General features: G+C 41.9%; 1 protein-coding gene across 13 annotated transcripts in view; it reads right to left on the bottom strand.

Moving 5' to 3' along the window:
* Nucleotides 1-21059, bottom strand: part of CADPS2 (calcium dependent secretion activator 2) — an 852012-nt gene that overhangs the window by 772899 nt on the left and 58054 nt on the right. For all 13 annotated transcript variants that reach the window (XM_077471987.1, XM_077471989.1, XM_077471994.1 and 10 more), the window contains exon 2: nucleotides 14246-14359. In XM_077471987.1, the coding sequence (XP_077328113.1) occupies nucleotides 14246-14359 (114 nt within the window). The remainder of the gene's footprint in view (nucleotides 1-14245; nucleotides 14360-21059) is intronic.

The raw sequence follows: 21059 nt of genomic DNA, 5'->3' as shown, positions 1-21059 counted from the left end.
TATTCCTATCTGCCCGGTCCAAAATAATTTAAATTTTATCGCCTTTAGACCTTTCTTTCACGGGTCATTCTTTATTCACAATGACCTGTCTCCTCTTACTCGTTATCAATTTTCTTCTGTCCTTTCTTCTTGTCTAAAAACCCTTGGTTTGTCAGGCTTCTATTTCTCATCTCACTCCTTCAGAATAGGGGCTGCCAACTCTATGGGTTTTTCTTCTGAGGAGGTTCAGAGGTTGGGTCGTTGGGACAGTGTTAGATATAAGTCTTACATTCGACCTGAGTTAGATACTAATTAAGTTTCTTTTCAGATTTTCCTAGGTTCAAAGTCTGGATTATAGGCCATTCATTTATTCATTGGGCCTACAAAAGAGCCGAAGCACGGAATTTCAAAAAGACTTTGGGTTTTAAGGTTCATGCTTTGCAAATCTTTTGGCATGGTGTTAGGGGGTTACGTTGGAAAGATGTAAGAAATGAATTAATTTATTTAAATAATGTTTGGCCCAGCCCGGATCTATTAATAATCCACGCTGGGGCAAATGATATTGGTAAAGTTAAAACTTGGAATCTTTTATGTGAGATGAAACAGGATCTCTTTTCGTTTAAGGTCCTTTTTCCATCCGCAATTATCGCTTTTTCTGAGATGATTCCTAGGTTACTTTGGTCCCCCTCTAGCAATTTGTTTTATCTAGACAAGATTCGTAGACGCTTAAATAGGACCATTCATAATTTTTTGGTTTCTTCCAATGACTTATCCTATCGCCACGTTGAGTTGGAAGGTTTTATCTCAGGTCTCTATAGATCAGACTTGGTACATTTTTCGGACATAGGTCTGGACATTTTCAATGTAGGTTTGCAGAATATGATAGAGAAAGCCACGGTGTTGGGGGGGCCTCAGCGTTTTGTTTCACAATTGGCTTCGGCCGGTGGGGTTCGTCTTCCAGTATAAGTCTTGAAGGACATGGTGATTGAGATCTGGTATTGGATCATTTTGTTAATTTTGAAATTTAATTCTATGCTGAAAGCTGATTTTTTTAGTTAATGTGAATGTAGCCAATTTGGGTTACCCCTTGAATAAACACCGTGGCCATTTATGACCAAATATACTGTGTGTCAGTTTCATTTATTTATTATTAGCTACTCTGTACTGTCCCATGAACATCCACATGGTAGAACCTTATTGAAGTGTTAACAGAGGACTAGGTGGCAGCCTTACACAGCAGCTGTGGCCTTCTGCAGAAGTGTCCAAGGAATTTCCACCAATCTGGTGGAACGGGTATGCAAAACTGCAGGAGAGGATTTGTCTTTAACGACTTCAGCTCCAGAAGGCTTTACCCACTTCCTGACAAGGCCATTTTTTTTTAAATACGGCACTGCGTTACTTTAACTGGAGTATTGCACGGGCGTGCGATACTACCCAAATGTCGTCCTTTTTTCCAACAAATAGAGCTTATGTTTTGGTGGTTTTTATTTTTTGCACTATAAAAAAAAAAAAAAAAAAAAAAAAAAAAAAAAAAAACAACACCCCAAAAAAAAAAATTTGATTTCTCTTTTCTGCTATAAATCATTACCAATAAAAAATAAATCAAAATTTCTTCATCAATTTAGACCAATATGTATTCTGATGCATATTTTTGGTAAAAAAAAAAAAAAAAAAAATTATATTACATATACACACATACATATACTATAATAAGCATATATTGATTGGTTTGCACAAAAGTTAAAACAACTAAAAACTTATCGTTTTTAATAATGGCGGCGGTCAGTGATTTTTAGTGGGATTGCAGCAGACAAATTGGACACCAAGTGACATTTTGAGGACCAGTGACACTAATACACAGTGATCAGTGTTAAAAAAACAAATCTACCGATCACTGTTTAAAAGATACTGGCAGGGAAGGGGTTAACACCAGCGGCAATCAAGGGGTTAAGTGTGTGCCTGGGAGGTGCTGTGAGGGGGATGGACAGACTGGAGGAAAAGAGCATGTTTCAGCTGAAACACAAAGATCCTTTTGCTCCCTGACAGACTAGTGGTTTGCCTTGTATACGTAGGCACACCACTGATCCGTCTCTCCACAGAACGATATGCGGGTCCCGGCGGCCATCAGAACTGATGATTGGCTCCCCCTGTATGTACAGGTACATGATTTCGCACAGCCGGGTTGATCTGCCGCAGTATCTGTACTGTGGGGGTTCAGAAGTGGTTAAGCATGAAAGCTCTAGTGATCGACGTTATCCATCACTCAATGGTGGCTCAAAGCTGTAGTTTTGAGACTCTAATGTCTAACTACATCTAGACCAATTTTAACCTGCAGTGTTGCAATAGCTTTGACCGTCACAGTGGGCAGAAATATTTGAAGATAAAAAAAAAGGAGGAAAACCATGTAAAAGTGATTAAAGCCACAAGTGATTTCTCTGAAGAGGTCCATCAAATTAGGACACTAGCAAAAAAAATTAGAACTCAAGAAGTGGGGTATGGTTACAGGGGAGGTACCTAGGGTGAGGTGTGCTTGAAAACTTTTCCAGTGTCCAATCACCAGAAAGTATAGACCAATAATCCAGGGTCTATGAATATTTTGCCTGTGTCCTGTACGCTCAAATTAAGAATTTACGTACAAATGTCTTATTTTCTTTGTTTGGGGGACACAGGAATTCAGGAACAGTATTTAGGCAGCGGTATAACCGGACTAGTTTTTACCAGACCAAAAGGAAGCAAATAAGGTTATTGTTTGGGTTTACATTAAAAATTTTAATTCTTGCTGCCATGGTAAACACGTGTAGCAGCAAAGAAAGTGGGCTTTAAACAATCCCATGCTGCACATATGCATCACTGGGTGGCAGAAGTTTCTGTTCGGCTAGTACGCTCGTAGCACAAAGACCAGACCATCAAGGACAGCTCCCACTCTGTCAGGAATTGGCAGGACTGGCCACTGTTCATGTGAACGCTGTGGCAATCAGTCAATCCCAGTGGTCACATAAGGCAAACCATCTTGCCCCCTTAACTTCGTTAAAGGGATGCTAGGTTTGGGCGGGAAGGGTCAAAGTGCGCTTTTCTTACTTTTCTTTTTTTTGGAATTATCTTATTATGTCTGTTACCTTAAAAGAAACATAATATAACATATGTCAGGGAAAAGATTTAACACTACAGCTTATAGGAGCATTAAACAGGAGATTAATATGAACATAGGGTATTTTGACACACACACACACACACACACACACACACACACACACACACCTCTAACAGGAGGGTGAGAATGCAATGACTATCCACAAGAAGGGGTGATAGCAAGGTTGTGGCCTGAGGTGTTGGGGAGAGGCGAGTACTCACATTAGTCCCAAATCTCCAAGCATTTATTAAAATTGCATAAGGGCGTCAGTTGCAGTGGCAGTAAGGAATGCCAGTCACAATATGTAGGAGTTGAAGTTTAGAAGGCGGGTCAGTAGACATCCAGCAAAGCAATGTGAGCTTTAACCTTGGCCAGTTGAAATTATATTTAATCTCTCCTACAATCTAAAACATGTAAATTCTAGGTTCAGAAGGTCCAAACCAATGGAGAGGATCTGCAGTCTGGAGCAAGGTCAAGTTCTTTTACAGGAAGGCATTGTTATACTTTTGCGAGTCTATATTTTACAGTTTATTTTGACATGCAGTTTTTATTGCAAGTCAATTCTACAAATGATTTGAATGCGTAGTTTGAATTGTACGTTTGTGATGGGTTTACTTTAGGAATCTTTGTGAGGTTCCAGTTTGTCCAACTATTGCTTTCAAGTTTCTTTAGGATGTTCTCATTCTAAATTGTTTGATTGTTCAAATAAAAAAATTATCAATTAGTCAAGCAATTATTTTTTTTTACATTTTTATTTGTTCATTTTACATTTAAGGGGGTAACAAAACAAAAAATTATAAACAGTATATATTTTTTCTGTTTATTACATTTGTGTTGAAAGGAATTTACATAAATATACAAATGCATAAAATGAGCTTCAAAAACACGATTGTATATGAGGTATGATACATAAATGAAATTCCAGCACAAGTCCAATGAGGTGTCATGCATGGTACGAGTGTGCAAGTCACTTAGCAAGGCATATATGGCAAACAGTAATTGGGAAGGTGCACATTGCAGTCCAATCTACACTGGGGGTCTGTTTGGCAGCTGATAAAAATCATTAGCCCCACTTGGTCAAGGGTGCAGTCAAGTGGTTTAACCTCCTCCACCCAAGGGTAAAATAAAAGGTTAATGCCCAAGCACAATTCTGCAACTCCAACACATGTTCGCAAAACCGTACATAGCATCACAACTACTTTGTGCTTCCCATTTTTTATTATCAAAAGAAAAACTGGCCCATTTGGTGGTAAATGGTAAAGACAATGAAAAAAAAATAAAAAAATCAGGGAGATATCTACCATTTACCACCAAATGGGCCAGTTTTTCTTTTGTTAAAAAAATAAATAAAAATTCCAGGAGATATTAAAGAGGAAACTGGAGCAAAAATAAATATTAAAAAAATAATTAAAACAACCACACACTTTAAATTTAGCTGTACAGCCAAGGCCAAAGGTTTTGAGAATGGCACATTTTTTCAAAGTCTGCTGCCTCAGTTTTTATGATGGCAATATGCACATACTCTAGAATATTATGAAGAGTGATCAGATGAATAGCAATTGCAAAGTCCCTCTTTGCCATGAAAATTAACTAGATCCCATAAAAAAACATTTCCACAGCATTTGTAAAGGCAGCTTCAGGGCACCCAAGAAAGTCCAGCAAGCACCAGGACCATCTCCTGCAGATGATTCAGCTGTGCGATCAGGGCACCACTAGTGCAGAGCTTGCTCAGGAATGGCAGCAGGCAGGTATGAGTGCATCTGCACACAGTGAGGCTAAGCCTTTTGGAGGATGGCCTGGTGTCAGCAAAAGCCACTTCTCTCCAGGAAAAACATCAGGGACAGACCAATTCTGCAAAAGGTACAGAGATTAGACTGCTGAGGACTGGGGTAAAGTCATTTTCTCTGATGAACCCACTTTCCAATTGGGACATCTGGTGAAAAAAAAACCTTGTCCGGTGAAGAAAGGGTGAGTGCCATTATCAGTTCTGTGTCATGCCAACAGTAAAGTATCCTGAGACCATTCATGTGTGGGGTTGCTTCTCAAAAAAGGGAGTGGGCTCACTCACAAATTTTGCATAGCCATCAAAGAATGGTACAAAAACATCTTCCAAAAACAACTTCTCACAACCATTCAAGAACAGTTTGGTTACCAACAATGCCTTTTCCAGCATGATGGAGCACCTTGCCATACAGCAAAAGTGACATGGATTGGGGAACACCACAAATTTTGAGTCCATGGCCAGGAAACTCCCAAGGCCTTAATCCCATTGTGAGTCAACACTGCAGACATTGACTTTGTCCATAAACTTCATGCAATTGTCAATAAAAGCCTTTGACACTTATGAAATGCTTGTAATTATACATCAGTATACCATAGCAACATCTGACAAAGATCTAAATACTGACGCAGGAGACTTTGTAAAAATTTATATTTGTCTCATTCTCAAAAAACTTTTGGCTATGGCTGTATATGTCTTGCTACTACACAAATACTACATATGTTCATGTTCGCTGTTGCATGTACCCATAGTACAGCCTAGTGACAATAGTATGCATTTTGCTTTTCTTTTTTTTTTTTTAACTTGCCTAAAAACACACTAACTAAATTTTAAAAAAAGAACACAAAAACACAAGGGTGGGCTTCCGGTGCACAGTAGTGACGTCAGATTCACTGGAAAAATGCCCGCCATCCTCCGGTCTAGCGGCCACTAACCACAAGGAGGCCCGCTCCACATGCTTCCTGCTGAAGCTGGCAGCAGCCCAGGATGTGTCACTATACATCTCCCTCACCAGGCACTGGAGAGAGGCAGGAGTGGGTCTGCGTCTATCCACTGCAGAGGGAAACCATGGCCACATAAAAGAAAAAAAAAATAGTAGGTGAAAGAAGCTACACTATGCCAAGCCCTGACAGCCCTTGAGCAATAGAGAATCACCCCTCACCTCCTTTAATAGATGCTTCCTCCAAGCAACATGCATCCTCTGGATGAAGGAAACACAAAAAAGACAGGGCAGATGCCTGAGGGACCACCTTTTAAAGAGCTGGAGGCAATGCGTTTCCTGTCCCGGTGGGAGAAGCAGCATCTCTCAAGTGTTGTCCTGAAGGACGACTGGGGGAAAAATGTATAGTTGGCCTCAATAAATGGACAAGTTTAACAATCCATGTACAAATCGAATCCCAAATCTGGGTCCACTGTTGAGGATCAAGGGAACCACACAATTTTTTTTTTCCAGTTTGGGAAACCTATGCCAAAGTCCCCCAAAATAATTTTTTTTTTTTTATAATGCTGCCAAGAAACAGAATGTAAGCAATATATTATCACAGATCATCAGCCACCATTCTAACAGTGAACTGATCATGAAAAATAGGATACTGTTTTTTTCAAGTATCGGAGAACCATCTTCCTGTTCTTGCTACATAACTTAAATGAGTCATGGGCCTAGAACAAGTAAGGTCAGGAGTTGCAGCATCAGGGACTCACCAAGTATTGAAGCTTATGTTTTATAAACACAGTCTAGCAATATCAGCTCATAGGTTTCTCTGCTGCAAAGTGTCCTTTTAACACAAAGCAATATTAAAAAGTCAACTGACAAAAGTAAATACTCATTCAAGTACATTAGCAAAGTCAAATGCTCATCTAATATGTACTCTGATGGAAACCAACTGCACTCATTGTAGAGTAGTACTATCAAGCTTGACAAGGTGACTGACAGAACGGGTATCCTGCCAAGATTTTTCTTATTTGGTGGCTTCCATCTGATTATTCACAGACACGTTTTTCCTTGTCAGTGGGATCTCACTATAACATTTCCCTATACAGTATAAACTTGTACACCCATGCATATAACTAATATTTTATATACAAAACAAATCTCCAGCAGTATTAAAAAGTAATGTTTGTACTCAACTTCCTGAAGAAAGGGGCATGAAACATTTTATGAAAACATTTATAGATGAAGATAATAAAAGTTTTCATATACTGTATATTGGCACATTAGCCAACCAAGATATTTCCCCATTTGGCTAGTGTGAGCACATTTATGCAGGGCCAATAATAGGGTGACCATTTTGGAACATGACGATTGGCAAAAAGTTGGGCAGTGTTCTTTCTTGTATGTTCCACAGGAACAATGTCATAGTTTTGCCAAAGTATGCAGGAGTTGGAAGGTTCAAGTGTCAGAATGACCTCATCATCAATGGTGTCATCAAGCTGTAAACTCCCTGAAAAGGAATATATAGCATTAGGAAAACACACGTGAAAAAAAAAAAAAAAAAAAAAAAAAAAAGGACATTTTTGCAATACATTTTTAATAAACCACATGACTCTTGAAAGTCAACTTTCTGGGACACCTTGGCAAGGGTCAAACCAAAAAGGATTTCAAAGAGGATACAATAAAAGCTACTATTTCCAAACGGTTTAAAGGATTAATTTTAGAAAGGGAAAGAAGTGAATATGAAATGCATTCCATGCTCAGCTGGGTTAAGAGAGAAGTGAAAACTGTAGGTTTTGATCACAAAGTACACTACAAAAAAAAAAAAAAATCACAATGTTGTACTGCTATGAACAGCTGGGAAATGACAGTTTGTAACTACAGTCTTGCGCAGCAGTGTCTAGCTAAATTAAGACTACTTGGCTGTTCGCAGCCAAGGGTCGTTTTGCAGTGCCCTGGCTCAGTCCCTCCAAGTTCAGTCTTGGGGTTAATTGCCCCTGTTGCCAGTAGGTGTCACTGGGACCAGTGGCATTATAGTCAGTATACACAGCGAGTTTGGGCTGTAAATATTTATAGCCTTTATGCCATCCACTAGATGTTCCTGTACCAGTGGAGCATTAAGGGCAAGAGTAAATATCTGGGATGACCTTGAGAAGGGCTTTTTGACTCCCTGGGCTGAGACCTGGGGCGTTTTGCTGATCTGTCTTCTATATGCTGTCTGGAGAGGACTGTGTGAGGATAGGCCTAGGCCAGGGTTTAGGCCTGCAGCGGTCTCTTCCCTTTTGAAAGAAAGCTGGATAACTGCATACATGGTCTCCCGAAGAATGCTACAATACTAGAGAGTGTCAGTCCCAACTTGAAGGCTCTTTCCTGTTCTGCAGCAGCTTGAGTCCTGGAGTTCTGTAAAAGGTTCTACAGCATCCAAAATGCTCCTTTGATGCAGAGTAAGGAATAATAATTGTACATCTTTATTTAATGAAAAAGGGACTGGTCAATCCTTTGCAAACTCCCCCAATCAAATGCCAAAGACCCAGCCCTCAGGTTTTCCGTCATCCCACTGTGTCCCGGGGGGGGGGGGGGGGGGGGGGGGGAAATGGTACTACGAAAACAGTAATGGCAAAAAAAATTTTTAATTGTTTACCGAGTAGGGGTTAAAGTATATAAAAAAAAAATAGCTGCACTAATCCCAGGCAGTGAGACCTTTCCCGATCTCTGCAACCGCACATCGGGAAAATGCCTCGCTGCCTATTAGCGCAGCATCGTGCCGACTTCCTGGCGGGCTCTGCATGTGAAGTGTGTGAACACGCCGGAGCTCATCCTTACTATTCAAATAAAAAATGCCTATAGTTTATTATAGAATTAATTTATTTCGATATTCTGTAAACTGACAGAAATAGCTTACTGGTGAGATATGCTGAAATTAAAAAAGTCTTTCCATTTTTTAGAATAAAATGCAATTAAAACAAAAGGCAAGCAAAAACTGCTCACTGTAGGTTTTGTCATGCAATTACAGGATTTATTTCATGCAATACAAATGTTGCCTCTGTTCTTGTGCTTGGTTCTAATAATTCGAATAAAAAAAAAAAAAAAAAAAAAAAAGTATCCTTTTTGCAAGACTCGTGTGGAATTGAGCATACGGTACCGCCTTGAAAGTGGGTACCATGAGACCCAGGACTTGCATGCAAAAACGCAGCGACGACCACCTGCGGGACACCAACAACTTGAAGCTTGAAGAGTCTGCAGCTTGTCCGAAGGAAGAAAGACTCGCCTCTGAGGCGGAAGCTACCCTCAGAAGGAGGGCATCCAGGTAACCCACAATTGCAATCCCTTGCTTCCTTAGCAAAGCCAGAATTGAGGCTAGAACCTTGGTGAAGAGCCTCTGTGCCGATGCCAGGCCAAAAAGGAGAGCTACAAATTGGTAGTGCTCATCCCCGACAGCAAATCACAGAAACTTCTGATGCATATGGTGACATGCAAGTATGCGTCCTTGATGTCCAGGCATGCCAGAAAATCTCCCTGATTGAGTGCAGCAACCACTGAGCGAAATGATTCCATCCTGAACCTTTGTAATTTCACAAAGCTGTTGAGGGACTTGAGGTCCAGGACCAGACAGACCCCTTTCTTCTTTGGGACTACAGACTGGAGTAGAATGCTTTCCAGCATCGGTACTATCAGCCCACGCAGCAGCAGGTCCTGTACTGCCCCAAACAGGGCCTCCCAATGGCCCGGAAGAAGATGAAGGTTGGAGGGAACAAATCTGTTTGGCGGACAAGAAAAACTATCTTGTACCCTGAGGAAACCAGTTCGCAGACCAACTGGTCGAAAATTAGGGAGGTCCACCAGGCAGCAAACTCCCAAAGGTGACCCCCCCCCCCCCCCACCTGAGAGTCGAGCGGGAGGCAAACCTCCATGCGGTAACAGATTTGCTCGCAGCCTTGCGAAACCAAGGACGCTTTTGTCCCTCAGCAGGCACCTTGTCGGACTGGGAACGTTTACCTGCCGACCTGGGCAGACAAAAAAAAAGGAGGGCCCTTTGCTACGGCGTGGCTCCTTCCCTTTTCTTGATTGTGGAAGTAACATACTCTTACCCCAGGAACATTCTTAATAAGGTCATCCAGCGAGGCTCCAAATAGCCTCTCTCCCTAGAAGGGCAAGTCCGCCAGTGCTTTCTTAGATGCCCGGTCCGCAGACCAGCATTTCAACCAAATCAGGAGACATAGCACTACTGCTGATACAGAGGCTCTAGAGAGCTAGGGGGCCGTATCTAAGGCCACATTACAGACATACTTAAGGTCCTGCACCAACTGGTCTGCCAGCTCCATGCAGACCAGGGAAACCTGTTGCTTCTCCAATTCACAGTGCAACAATTTATCCCATTCAGTAAGTCTGTGATACCAGGGCCATGGCTAACACTGGCTGCAATGCTGACCCCACCAAGGTAAACATGGACCGGACAACTGCCTCGGCCCTTCTGTCAGCAGGGTCCTTGAAAGCAGGAGTCCCTTCCACCGGAAACGCGGTTACCTTATTTAACCTGGATACCGGGCGGAGGGGGGGGGTTCAACAATCAGAGGAGATGCCCATTTCTTCAGGAGACTCTCCTCAAAAGGGGTTACGCACCACCATGCATTTTGAGATTAAAAAGGCCCTCTGCGGTTTTCCCAACTCCTTGTAAATAAACTTATCAAAATAATTTGGGTAAGGAAACACCTTAGCCGTGCACCCGCACGCCACTTCCACCCTGGCAACAAAGGCCTCCAGGACTGCCAACATAGCATCCATAGGCACCGCAGGTGCAGGGGAAAAAGTTGCAATAACAGATGTCTGGGGAAGAAGCGCCAGCTTCTGACGCCATGCTGATCCACACTGTCACCACCATGAACCAGGTACTGCGCCGTGCTGCTGTCTGTGCTCTCCTGTGTCATCCATGAGGGTGTGTGGAAAGAACGCTGTTCTAGAAGGAAACAAGCATCCAGCGCTAGAAGCAAAACTACCTGAGGCTACTAGAAAATGGCCACCTCAACAAAAACATCTGAGGGTGCCAAGAAATTGGCCGCCGAACTACTAGAAATGGCTGAAAGGTAAAAAACTGGCTGTGGCTACAAGAAAAATGGCAGCGAACCCCCCCAACATCCAGCGCAGCCCCCTGCCAGGACCCAGAACCCCCCGACCAGGTACGTGCACCGCACCCCCATGTGCCCAGTCAAACGGTGGCCCATAGCATGGGGAGGAGGGAAGGGACAGGGAGAGCAGAAAGGGAGAAAGAGACCCCTTAGTCAACCTCCCAGGGAATGCCCAGCTGCTCCATCCTGCTGAGACAGGTGGAACCATACTTACCCTCCTGCAGGGACTGCTGGACGCATTCCACTGACAGACCGATCACCCCAGCAGTACGCAGTGGATGCCGGCCACGGCACACTGCGACACCGACAGCAGTAGCCTGGTCATATGTGTGCCCCAGAGCATATAGCTCACCGGCCGCACCTGTATTACACAGGGCATATTGTGGCCGACCTAGCGTGTAGCCTGCTCACGATGGCCAGGCAGGGAGACTACAAAGAACCTATATTATCCGGCCTGTCATCCAGCCCGGCTGTTGACTGTAGATCACAGGAATCAAAAATGCAGAAAAAAGAAAAAAAAATTCCCAGGACCAATGGTCCCACCAGGAGCCAGGTCGCTCTATAGTAGGCAGAAAAAAAACTGAACTGCTGGATGCAGTATGAGGGGTTATAGCCAGTAGGACCAGCCCCTGGGCGGTACTGTGCAAGTGTTGCTGTTTTTAACACTTTCTGCCTAGTCCTCTCCTAAAGGGTGACCCTAAGGTCAAGAAGAGCTGCTGTGTCCGTCAACGAATGGTAATTATTAAAAAAAAAATCTCTCTCTATCTGTAGCATGGAAAAGTGCAGTAAATAATAGTACAAAATATTGGAGAAAAGTAAAAAACGAATAGGAGGGATGAAAAAAATAAAAATAAAAAAAATAAAATAAAGAGAAACAGGGGAAGGTAAAAAATGCCTGCACTGATATTAGTTAATAGTTACCTGATTTTTCCTTCTCAGTTACTTTTTGCATTGGCTACCAGCAGGGTCTTGCTTGAGTAAAATGTCTGCACAACATGTAAAAATAACTTTTATATTAACATTGATGTTAAAAGTTTGGCACAGGCAGACAGTAACAAAACAATAAACCGGGAAAAAAAAAAAAAAAAAAAAAACTTACCTGTTGGCTCTGTCATCTACAAAGTCCTGCAAGGGCATTATGGCTCATTCTTAAAACTATATGAAGTTATTTGAAATGATGGTCCATTTCCTGTACCTCGTGGTTACAGTGCTGAGCCAACGTTTCGGCTTTAAAGTTTAACCATTCTTAACCACTTCGCATCCAGGCCAATTCTGACATTTCTCTCCATGTAAAATTCATAATTTTTTTGCTAGAAAAATACATAGAACCCCCAAACATGAGATATAGATATAGATATAGATATAGATATATTTTTTTTTTTAGCAAAGACCCTCGAGAATACAATGGAGGTCGTTGCAACTTTTTATCTCACGCGGTATTTGCGCAATTTTTCGAACACGTTTTTTTCAGGAAAAAAAAAAAAACTGTAAAGTTAGCCCAATTTTTTTGCATCATGTGAAAGGGGAAGATATGCTGAGTAAATAGATACGTTGGGTATCCATTTACTCGGCGTATCTTCCTCACGCTTCAAAATTGCACACGCTCGTGGAATGGTGCCAAGCGTTGGTATTTAAAAATCCCCATAGGTGACGCTTTAATTTTTTTTACTGGTTATATGTTTTGGGTTACAGAGGAGGTCTAGGGCTAGAATCATTGCTCTAACGTTTGCAGCGATACCTCACATTTGTGGTTTGAACACAGTTTTCATATGTGGGCGGGACTTATGTATGCATTCGCTTCTGCGTACAAGCTCAAGGGGACAGGGGCGCTTTCATTTTTTTTTTTTTTTTTTTTTTTTTATCGTCAATTTTTTTTTAGTTTTGACACTTTAAAAAAAAAATTTGATTACTTTTATTCCTATTACAAGGAATGTAAACATCCCTTGTAATAGGAATATGGCATGATCGGACCTATTTACAGTGAGATATGGGGTCAGTAAGACCCAAGTACAACCTTGAGGCCTACAGTGCAGCAACTTGGCCCCCCTACCACTCTCCCCTCCCAGCCCCATCTCAAGCTGAAGCTCCACTCCCTGCTCACCAGGCAGGTAAGACTGAACAGCGCTTGCTGCATCAATTCAAGGTTCCCGAAATGGGGGAGTCGGGGTGGCTTGGTGGGGATTGTGCAGGAAAGGAGAGCCTCCGGTGAGGCATGGATCTGGCCTCTCCTTGAATATGATGTACACCATCCATGTCAAGGGGGGCTGGCCTGAGCTCTGTTGTCCTCGTCCCCATCTTGAACTCGGAAGGACACCGACGGGGACTCATCTATCTATCTATCTATCTAATTTTACAGTATGCTTAGTCTTCCTGGTGGAGAGGAGTCCCCATCGGTGTCCTTCCGAGTTCAAGATGGGGACGAGGACAACAGAGCTCAGACTGGTATGCATCATTGTTCTGCTGCTGGAGCAGAGTCTGTCCTCTCGCCCTTCCCACAGAGCAAGTAGCCTTCATGCCTGTGTGAGAGGAGGGGATAGCACCATCTTCCTTTTTAAAACTCCCTTCTGGGCTGTGAAAAGCACCCAATTTGCACTTTGCACTTCCTCATGGGGCAAATTTTGTTCCCCACACCCTCCAGGATTGAGCTGTGTCCTTGACATGGCTAGCGGCGACACAAATCATGCCCAAGGAGCCTTCTTGTCCTGGAGTTCAGCTAGTGTGCATCCATTAACCTCCACTGACAGCCAAGGCCCCACCATTGTATATAGTTTTAAAGAGACCACAATGTACTAGTATAATGAGTACATTCTAAGTAGCCTCCCAAATAATCCAAGTAGGATGAAGAGGCAATATCATGCTAATAATTGCCTACAAAATGTTGCATCACAAACTGCTTTAACTCGAGATGCTAACAAACTCTTTTATAAAGTCCTCATGGAAAGAAGATAGATGTGGTACGTTGAGAAAACATTAGGACTCTGTACATTGGGTCCTAAATACTGGGGTGGTGTGGTAGCACTTACCTTCTCAATGTTTACAGATTGTATCCTAGTTTTAACACAGAGCTACCTTATTTGGCACCTCTTCACTTTAAAACTACAGTCTCAGTTCTAAAGTGTGCATGGTTTTGTGAGCTCCCATCTTACAGTCTCAGACAAAAAAAAAAAAAAAAAAATCATAACGTCTTCACTAAAACACAAGCATGTACAATGAACATTCATTTGTTAGTGTGCGTTTTAAGATTAAAAAAAAAAAAATAAAAATTAAAAATGCGATAATGCACTGAAAATTAGAGCACTTACCTCATAATAACTTCGGACAGCATTGATAAAAGCTTCATCTGCTGCTATTTGAGTGTCACCTTTAAGAAAAGCCTGGAATCTCTCTCTTATTGTCTGCAATTGCTGCTTATTGAGCTGCAAAAGAAAAAATGAAAAATTTAAAAATACTCAAACTTTTCAAAATAGACGGCACAGACATTCTGAACAGATTAGTTCTAACACAGAAGATTACAAATAACGTATAACTAAATAAGGTATAGCGTGGAGAGGGATTAAAACACTCATTAGGCTTTAAGCGCTGTTTGTGCTCCCACTAGAGCTGCACGATTAATCGTTATAAGATCGCAATCTCGATTCACCCCCCCTCGTGATTTCCAGGCTGGATGACCCGCGATTTTGATATTCCCACCAGTTCTACTTAAGCGGCGCCTTGTAACACTGACGTCAGCAACCGGCACTGATGTCAGTCTTTGGAGAGCGAGATGCGGAGCAGTTCACACACCGCTGGAGTGGAACTGGAAGTCGTGATGCCTGGGCGTGGGCGGTACCCTCACTGTGGCCGGGAAATGAACACAGCACAGCAGTGTGTGCATGCTGCGGATCTGATTTCCAATTCCAACACGTGAGTGAACTTCCTCCTTCCACCACATGTATATTGTATATTCATGTATTGTGTGAGCTGCCCTGTGTGTGAGTGATTGAGCCGAGTGAGGAGTGGACCACTGTCCCTTATTATGATTATTACTACCACAGCAGCAAGCACAGTTAGGATGTCACTGACATTCTGAGTCAGCTATGCTACCCAATGCCCATATGAATATTACCACAGCACACACACCGTAACAGTGACATTCTGAGTCAGCTACGCTACCCCATATTATGATTACCACCACAGTGACAGTCTGAGTCACCTACCCGCAAATTATGAATATTACCACAGTGACAGTCTGACTGAGTCAGCTTAGCTACCCCCATATTACCCCCTTAGCTACCCCCATATTATGAATATTACCACAGTCAGCTGGTGTGACCCAGAGAGTCTCAGTCTGGGCCTCGGGGGGGGGGGGGGCTAGCCGACTGATTGTGCTAATATTTATAATATGGGTACGGTAGCTGACTAAGACTGTCACTGTGACTGTAGTAATATTCATAATACTAGGCTAGCTGAGTCAGATTGTGGTAATATTCATAACATTAAGGGACAGTGGTTGTTGCCAGTATTTTAAGTCCACTCCTCACATGCCCCTCTTTAATAGCCTAGCCTGTCTGACTGTCATCTGCAAGCGGTTTGGGGCCCAGCCATGACCGCACCAGGTTGTGCGACAAAAAAATAAAAATAAATAAAAACACAAACAAACACACTGTTTATTACCTTTTAAATGTCAGTGCAATAGTGCATGCATGTGCAATGTGCATATAGCTAGCTGCAACTTAAGAGTGTTTTTAAACTAAGGCAAATGACAGTCTGCGCTCTCAATTTGTTTTCTCTAGGTACATACAACAAGAACATTGTCAACGGATCTGTCTGCTTCCGTCCACCACAGCACACCCAGTTGAATATAACGGAAAGAGAGAGCTGCAACAGCACCTTAGTAATTTGGAGAATATACACAGGACTCTTTAGCCTAGATGGGGTCTTCTGTATCAGCACAATCACTGGTGGTGCCTGCCTGCAGTGCCTGGCCATAGAAAAATGGAGTGAGGCAGAGGCCGGTGCAGACAATGCAGACAGCAGACAGAGCAGAGGCTGCGGCAGGCACAAACTCAGAGGTAGAGCAATGCGCAAGTGAGTCTGATAAAATTAAAAACCCAGATGTTTTTGTTCCAAAAAGGAGGAGCTTATTCCAAAGTGTGGGCTTGTTTCGGATTCAAACCAGATGACACTCAGCAAACCATCTACTGCAAGCAATGTTTAAGCGTTGTTTGTGCACCAAAGGGTAACACCACCAACCTGTTTAATCACCTGAAACGTAATCACATACAAGAATATGAGACGGTAAGGAAAATGAATACTGCTCAATCACAAAGTACCTGCAAGCATACGAAACAAATGTCAATTAAAGGAACATTATTTAATGAAACACCGCAACCGACAAACTCTCTAAGGCGCAAAGAAATAACAGAAGCAATCACATTTCACCTGGCTAAAGACATGGCTCCCATGACCACTGTTGAAAAAGGGGTTTAAAAAAAAACTCATTCAAACCCTAGATAAATGCTTTCAATTGTCCTCTCGTACTTATTTTTCACGTGTTGCAATCCCTGGTCTGTACGTCAAATGTTGTGAAAGAGTTGCAACGGATTTGCTAGATGTACTTAATTTTGCAGCAACTTCAGATTTATGGTCCAGCAGAGCAATGGAACCATACACGAGTTTAACAATCCATTTCATTAATGATGATTTTGAGATGACAAGTCGGTGCCTACAAACTTGTTTTTCCCCTGAGGACCACACTGGTGAAGCTTTGGCTGGGATTAAAGGATGCTCTCATTAACTGGAAATTGGAGGAGAAGAATCTTGTGTGCATCACTACAGACAATGGAAGCAACATTGTAAAGGCCATATCCATAAATCACTGGACACGATTGCAGTGTTTTGGCCATAGGCTTCATCTCGCAATAGAGAATGCAATGAAGGACCCATGAATTGAGCATGCTATGGGTTTTATGATAAAAGTTTGTCGGGCGTTTTAGCTATAGTTGGAGGAGGAAGAGGGAGCTTTCTGAGGCACAAAAACAACTCTGTTTACCAGACCACAAGCTCAAGACATATGACAGTGCAGATCAAAAACCATGCAAAATGTACAAAATTTTCAAAATATTGGTACCTCTGCAGAGCTATCCACCTAACCAGCTTTGTGAGCTTGTCACCCCTGCAGTGGTGTCAAATAAAGTGCCAAACAGTACCTTAAATCACAAAAATGTGAGAAAGTTATAAAATGATCAATTACAATATACTATGAATGTCTCAATTAATTGTTTAACTATAGGAGTGATCACTCACTTGGGACATTCATAGTATATTGTAATTGATAATTTTAAAGCTGCACACAAACTATATACATAATCTGAATCTTTCTTGTGCTTGATCACACCTGCAGCAGCTTTTGCCACCCCTCATTTCAGAAGATGGAGAAAAAAAAAAAAAAAAAAAAAAAAAAAAAAAAGCAGCTGCTACCTCCCAAGTGCTCATTAACAGTTGTAAATGCCAGGCCATAATAATGAGCCAAAAAACAGTTAGCTTGCCGTTAAAAGTGAAGTCTATTAGCTTGAATAGCTCCCATTGTAGGAGGTCATCAGTGTGCACAAAGCTCAATAAATCAGCAGTAGTAGTTTTAAAACAAGTAAGATATCTATAGACATTTCAGCCAGAAAAGTGAACATATATCAAAATGTCTTTGGGTAGACACCTCAGCCAATTTCTACCTCATAGAACTGGCCAGAGGGAATTTTTTCAGCTTGGCACTATTTCTCCTGCATTAGGACAGGCACAGAGGATGCATAGCTGCACTTTCCCTTACCTTTTGAATAGTCAAAGTAACTTTGAGAAAATATAGGATCTGTGCTGCAACCTGCTCTACAAAATAAAGGCTCCAGAGCCTAGCTTCAGCTACAAAGTCAGAAACTCCATCCTATGATTTTTTTTTTTCCAAGGTAGTGGAGCCCGGAACAGGACTGACAGCCCTAAAGGCTGTATCGTTAAAAACTAATTACAATTGGCAGATCAATCAATTGCAATTATCAGCTCAGAACAATTAAAACACAAAAGAAAAAAACATCAGGCAAAAAATAAAAACTAATTTATATCAGGGGTCGGGAACCTATGGCTTGTGAGCCAGATGTGGCTCTTTTGATGGCTGCATCTGGCCCTTGCCTCTCAATCTGCGTATACGCGGATTGAGCCCATAGGAAAGGCCATGGCTTCAGCCTAGCTCCAGAGCGGCTGCCATCTTGGTACACCCGATGGAGGCCTAGGTGAACGGTGCGCTGACATCATCACCTGCCTGTGTAGTGGTAAGCAAGCAGATGTGGGGAGACATGGACATTACAGTGGGGGGGGGGGAAAGATGTGGACATTGTGGACATAAAACTTCAACCGGTAGACCAGCTGATTGTCAAAACTTGGAATACGCTTCCCATCACATATCACACACTGCAGCGTGAGCGTATTTGCTGTACTGACAAGGTTTGGCTCTATGTATGCATGTCAGCAGTCTCTCACATCTAAAGAACATTAGGACCAAACTACAATCACGTTTAATGAATGGAAGTCTCAACGGCTGCATGAAGCTTAACCACACCACGTATCAACCAGACTACAAAGCCATCAGCAAAACCATACAGCACCAGAAGTCGCATTAATGGTAAGAAGTACTTTATTCATCAATGGTTAGCAACAGCATAACGTTAAATGAAAAATAATTCCGAGACTTATTGTACTTTAAAAGTGTTGGTCTTGCATAAAATGTACACATTTACTTGTATTTAGTTTTAAACAAAAATTGTATGCCTCACACGGAATTCCATTTTAAAATATGTGGCGATCATGGCTCTCTCAGCCAAAGAGGTTCCCGACCCCTGATGTATACGATGGATGTTATTGGTTACAGATGTCGGTTTTTGATCTCTCACTTATTTCTGAGTTTATAAAAGGTTGATAAAGAACAATAGTCTCCCAAAAAGCAAGCAGGGACCAGTTAAAGATTGCCTTTGCTGTGCTAAACAAGACAATTCACCACAAGAGATTTATCCAAGGCAGCTGCGTGAATGGAGTACCATAAAATTTACATTATAAATTATGTCCTCATTGACATAAGACTTACATGTTCATACACTGCAGAATTTTAAAAACAATGTGCAATCTAGTGAAAGGTCCAAGCCTAAAAGTACAGTATGCTTGTCTTTCCAAAAGGCAAAAAGGTTGCTTTGAAGGAAACAAGTCATAACCTAAAAAGGAAACAAATACAAGTGCTAAACTGGAAGCACCTTATAGTAGTTTCAAGTGACTAAGAATTTCTTTCTGTGTAGAAAGGGGAGATCGCTCTACTCCCAGCACACAGTGCTCAGGGTCTAGACAAGCCTCTCTCAAATCAGTTCTGTGGATTCCCTGGGTTCCTCCAGAGGCTGCTAAAGGCTACTTGAGCTGTGATTGATCTCCCATTTGATGATGAATGCATAGTTCCAAAGCCATCGCTACTTTTAAGAGCCAGGTGCAGGACACCAATTATCTTTTTAGCTCTCTGTAACCTTAGCATTCTGACCACCACAGTAAAGACTCCCCATTAATAAAAAATATAAAAAACACTTGTTTGGGATTCCTCTAGGGTAAAAAAGTTGGTCTAGTCCTTTGCCTAACTCCACTTGAAGCAGTTACCTTCCATTCAGCAGTCCAATCCCAGTGCCTAGATGTACACCACTGATGATTTTCAGAATGTTGGCAGGGGAAATGCTTTGTATTAAGATTACTTAGCACAAAACTTTGGAAGTTAAAAACGGGAAGCTCCCATTTAAAAAAAATCAACAGGGGAGTGGCTTGACCACAAAGAAGATGGCTGCCTAACTCAAGAGCTCCCGCTGACAGGAATTATCTGTCTATACCAGAGGTTAATGGCATTAATTCACTTCAGAAACTATGGGAATCGCTTCCAGAAGCTTATCAGCATCACAATCTCATTCACCAAGAGATTTAACTGGAACGACGGACAAAATATACCAGAGATGTCCCAGACCCAGTCAGGTAATATGATGCCTACTTTTACCTCACAAAATACTCCTAGAACAGCTGCTGTTTCTATAGGAAACGATCCAGCCGTCCCTATTCCATTTAACGGAACAAATAACGGAGATGTAATTCTCACACCACACCAACAACCCAACCTCAGTGACCTCCGCTCAGTTGCGACAGATAGCAAAGACACTTTGACGGCAGTCATTGTGTACTTGCAAATTGATATACAAGCGCTTACAGGCAGGGTTCAAGTAGTGGAGAAAACTGCATGCCAATAGTCGGCAGACACTTGCAAAACCCACTTGATCCTAGATACACAGTCTAGACAACTCCGTGAGGTAAATCGCCATTTAGAAGACCTAGATAATCACGGCAGGAGACATAATATACGTCTTAGAGGTCTGACTGAAACCATCGAACAACGCGGTCATGCAATGTTGTACCCAAACGAAAGTTGCGTCCTTTTCTTCCCACAAAGAGCTTTCTTTTGATGGTATTGGATTGCTTCTGCAATTTTTATTTTTTACGATATAAAAAGGAAAAAGACAAAATTAAAAAAAATAAATAAAGGATATTTTCTACTTTTTGTTATAAGAAAAATCAAACTAAATTTTAGTCATACATTTAGGCCAAAATGTATTCAGCCACGTCTTTAGTAAAAAAAAAAAAAAAGTCAATAAGCGTATATTTATTGGTTTGCGCAAAAAAGTTATAGCATCTACAAACTAGAGTACATTTTCTGGAATTTACACAGCTTTTAATTTATGACTGCCGATCTCATTTCTTGAGATACTAAAATGGCAGGGCAGTACAACCCCCCCCCCCCCCCCCCAAATGACCCCCATTTTGGAAAGTAGACACCCCAAGGAAATTGCTGAGGGGCATGTTGAGCCCATTGAATTTTTTTTTTGTCCCAAGTGACTGAATAATGACACCAAAAAAAAAAAAAAAAGTTTACAAAAAGTTGTCACTAAATGATATATTGCTCACACATGCCATAGTTATATGTGGAATTGCACACCAAAATATATTCTGCTGCTTCTCCTTAGTACGGGGGATACCACATATGTGGGACTTTTTGGGAGCCTAGCCGTGTACGGCACCCCT

This window comes from Lithobates pipiens, unplaced genomic scaffold (genome assembly GCF_037356315.1).
Source record: "Lithobates pipiens isolate NorthernLeopardFrog02 unplaced genomic scaffold, aLitPip1_a1.2 Scaffold_8, whole genome shotgun sequence".
NCBI lineage: Eukaryota > Metazoa > Chordata > Amphibia > Anura > Ranidae > Lithobates > Lithobates pipiens.
This window is presented reverse-complemented; position numbering and strand designations above follow the sequence as displayed.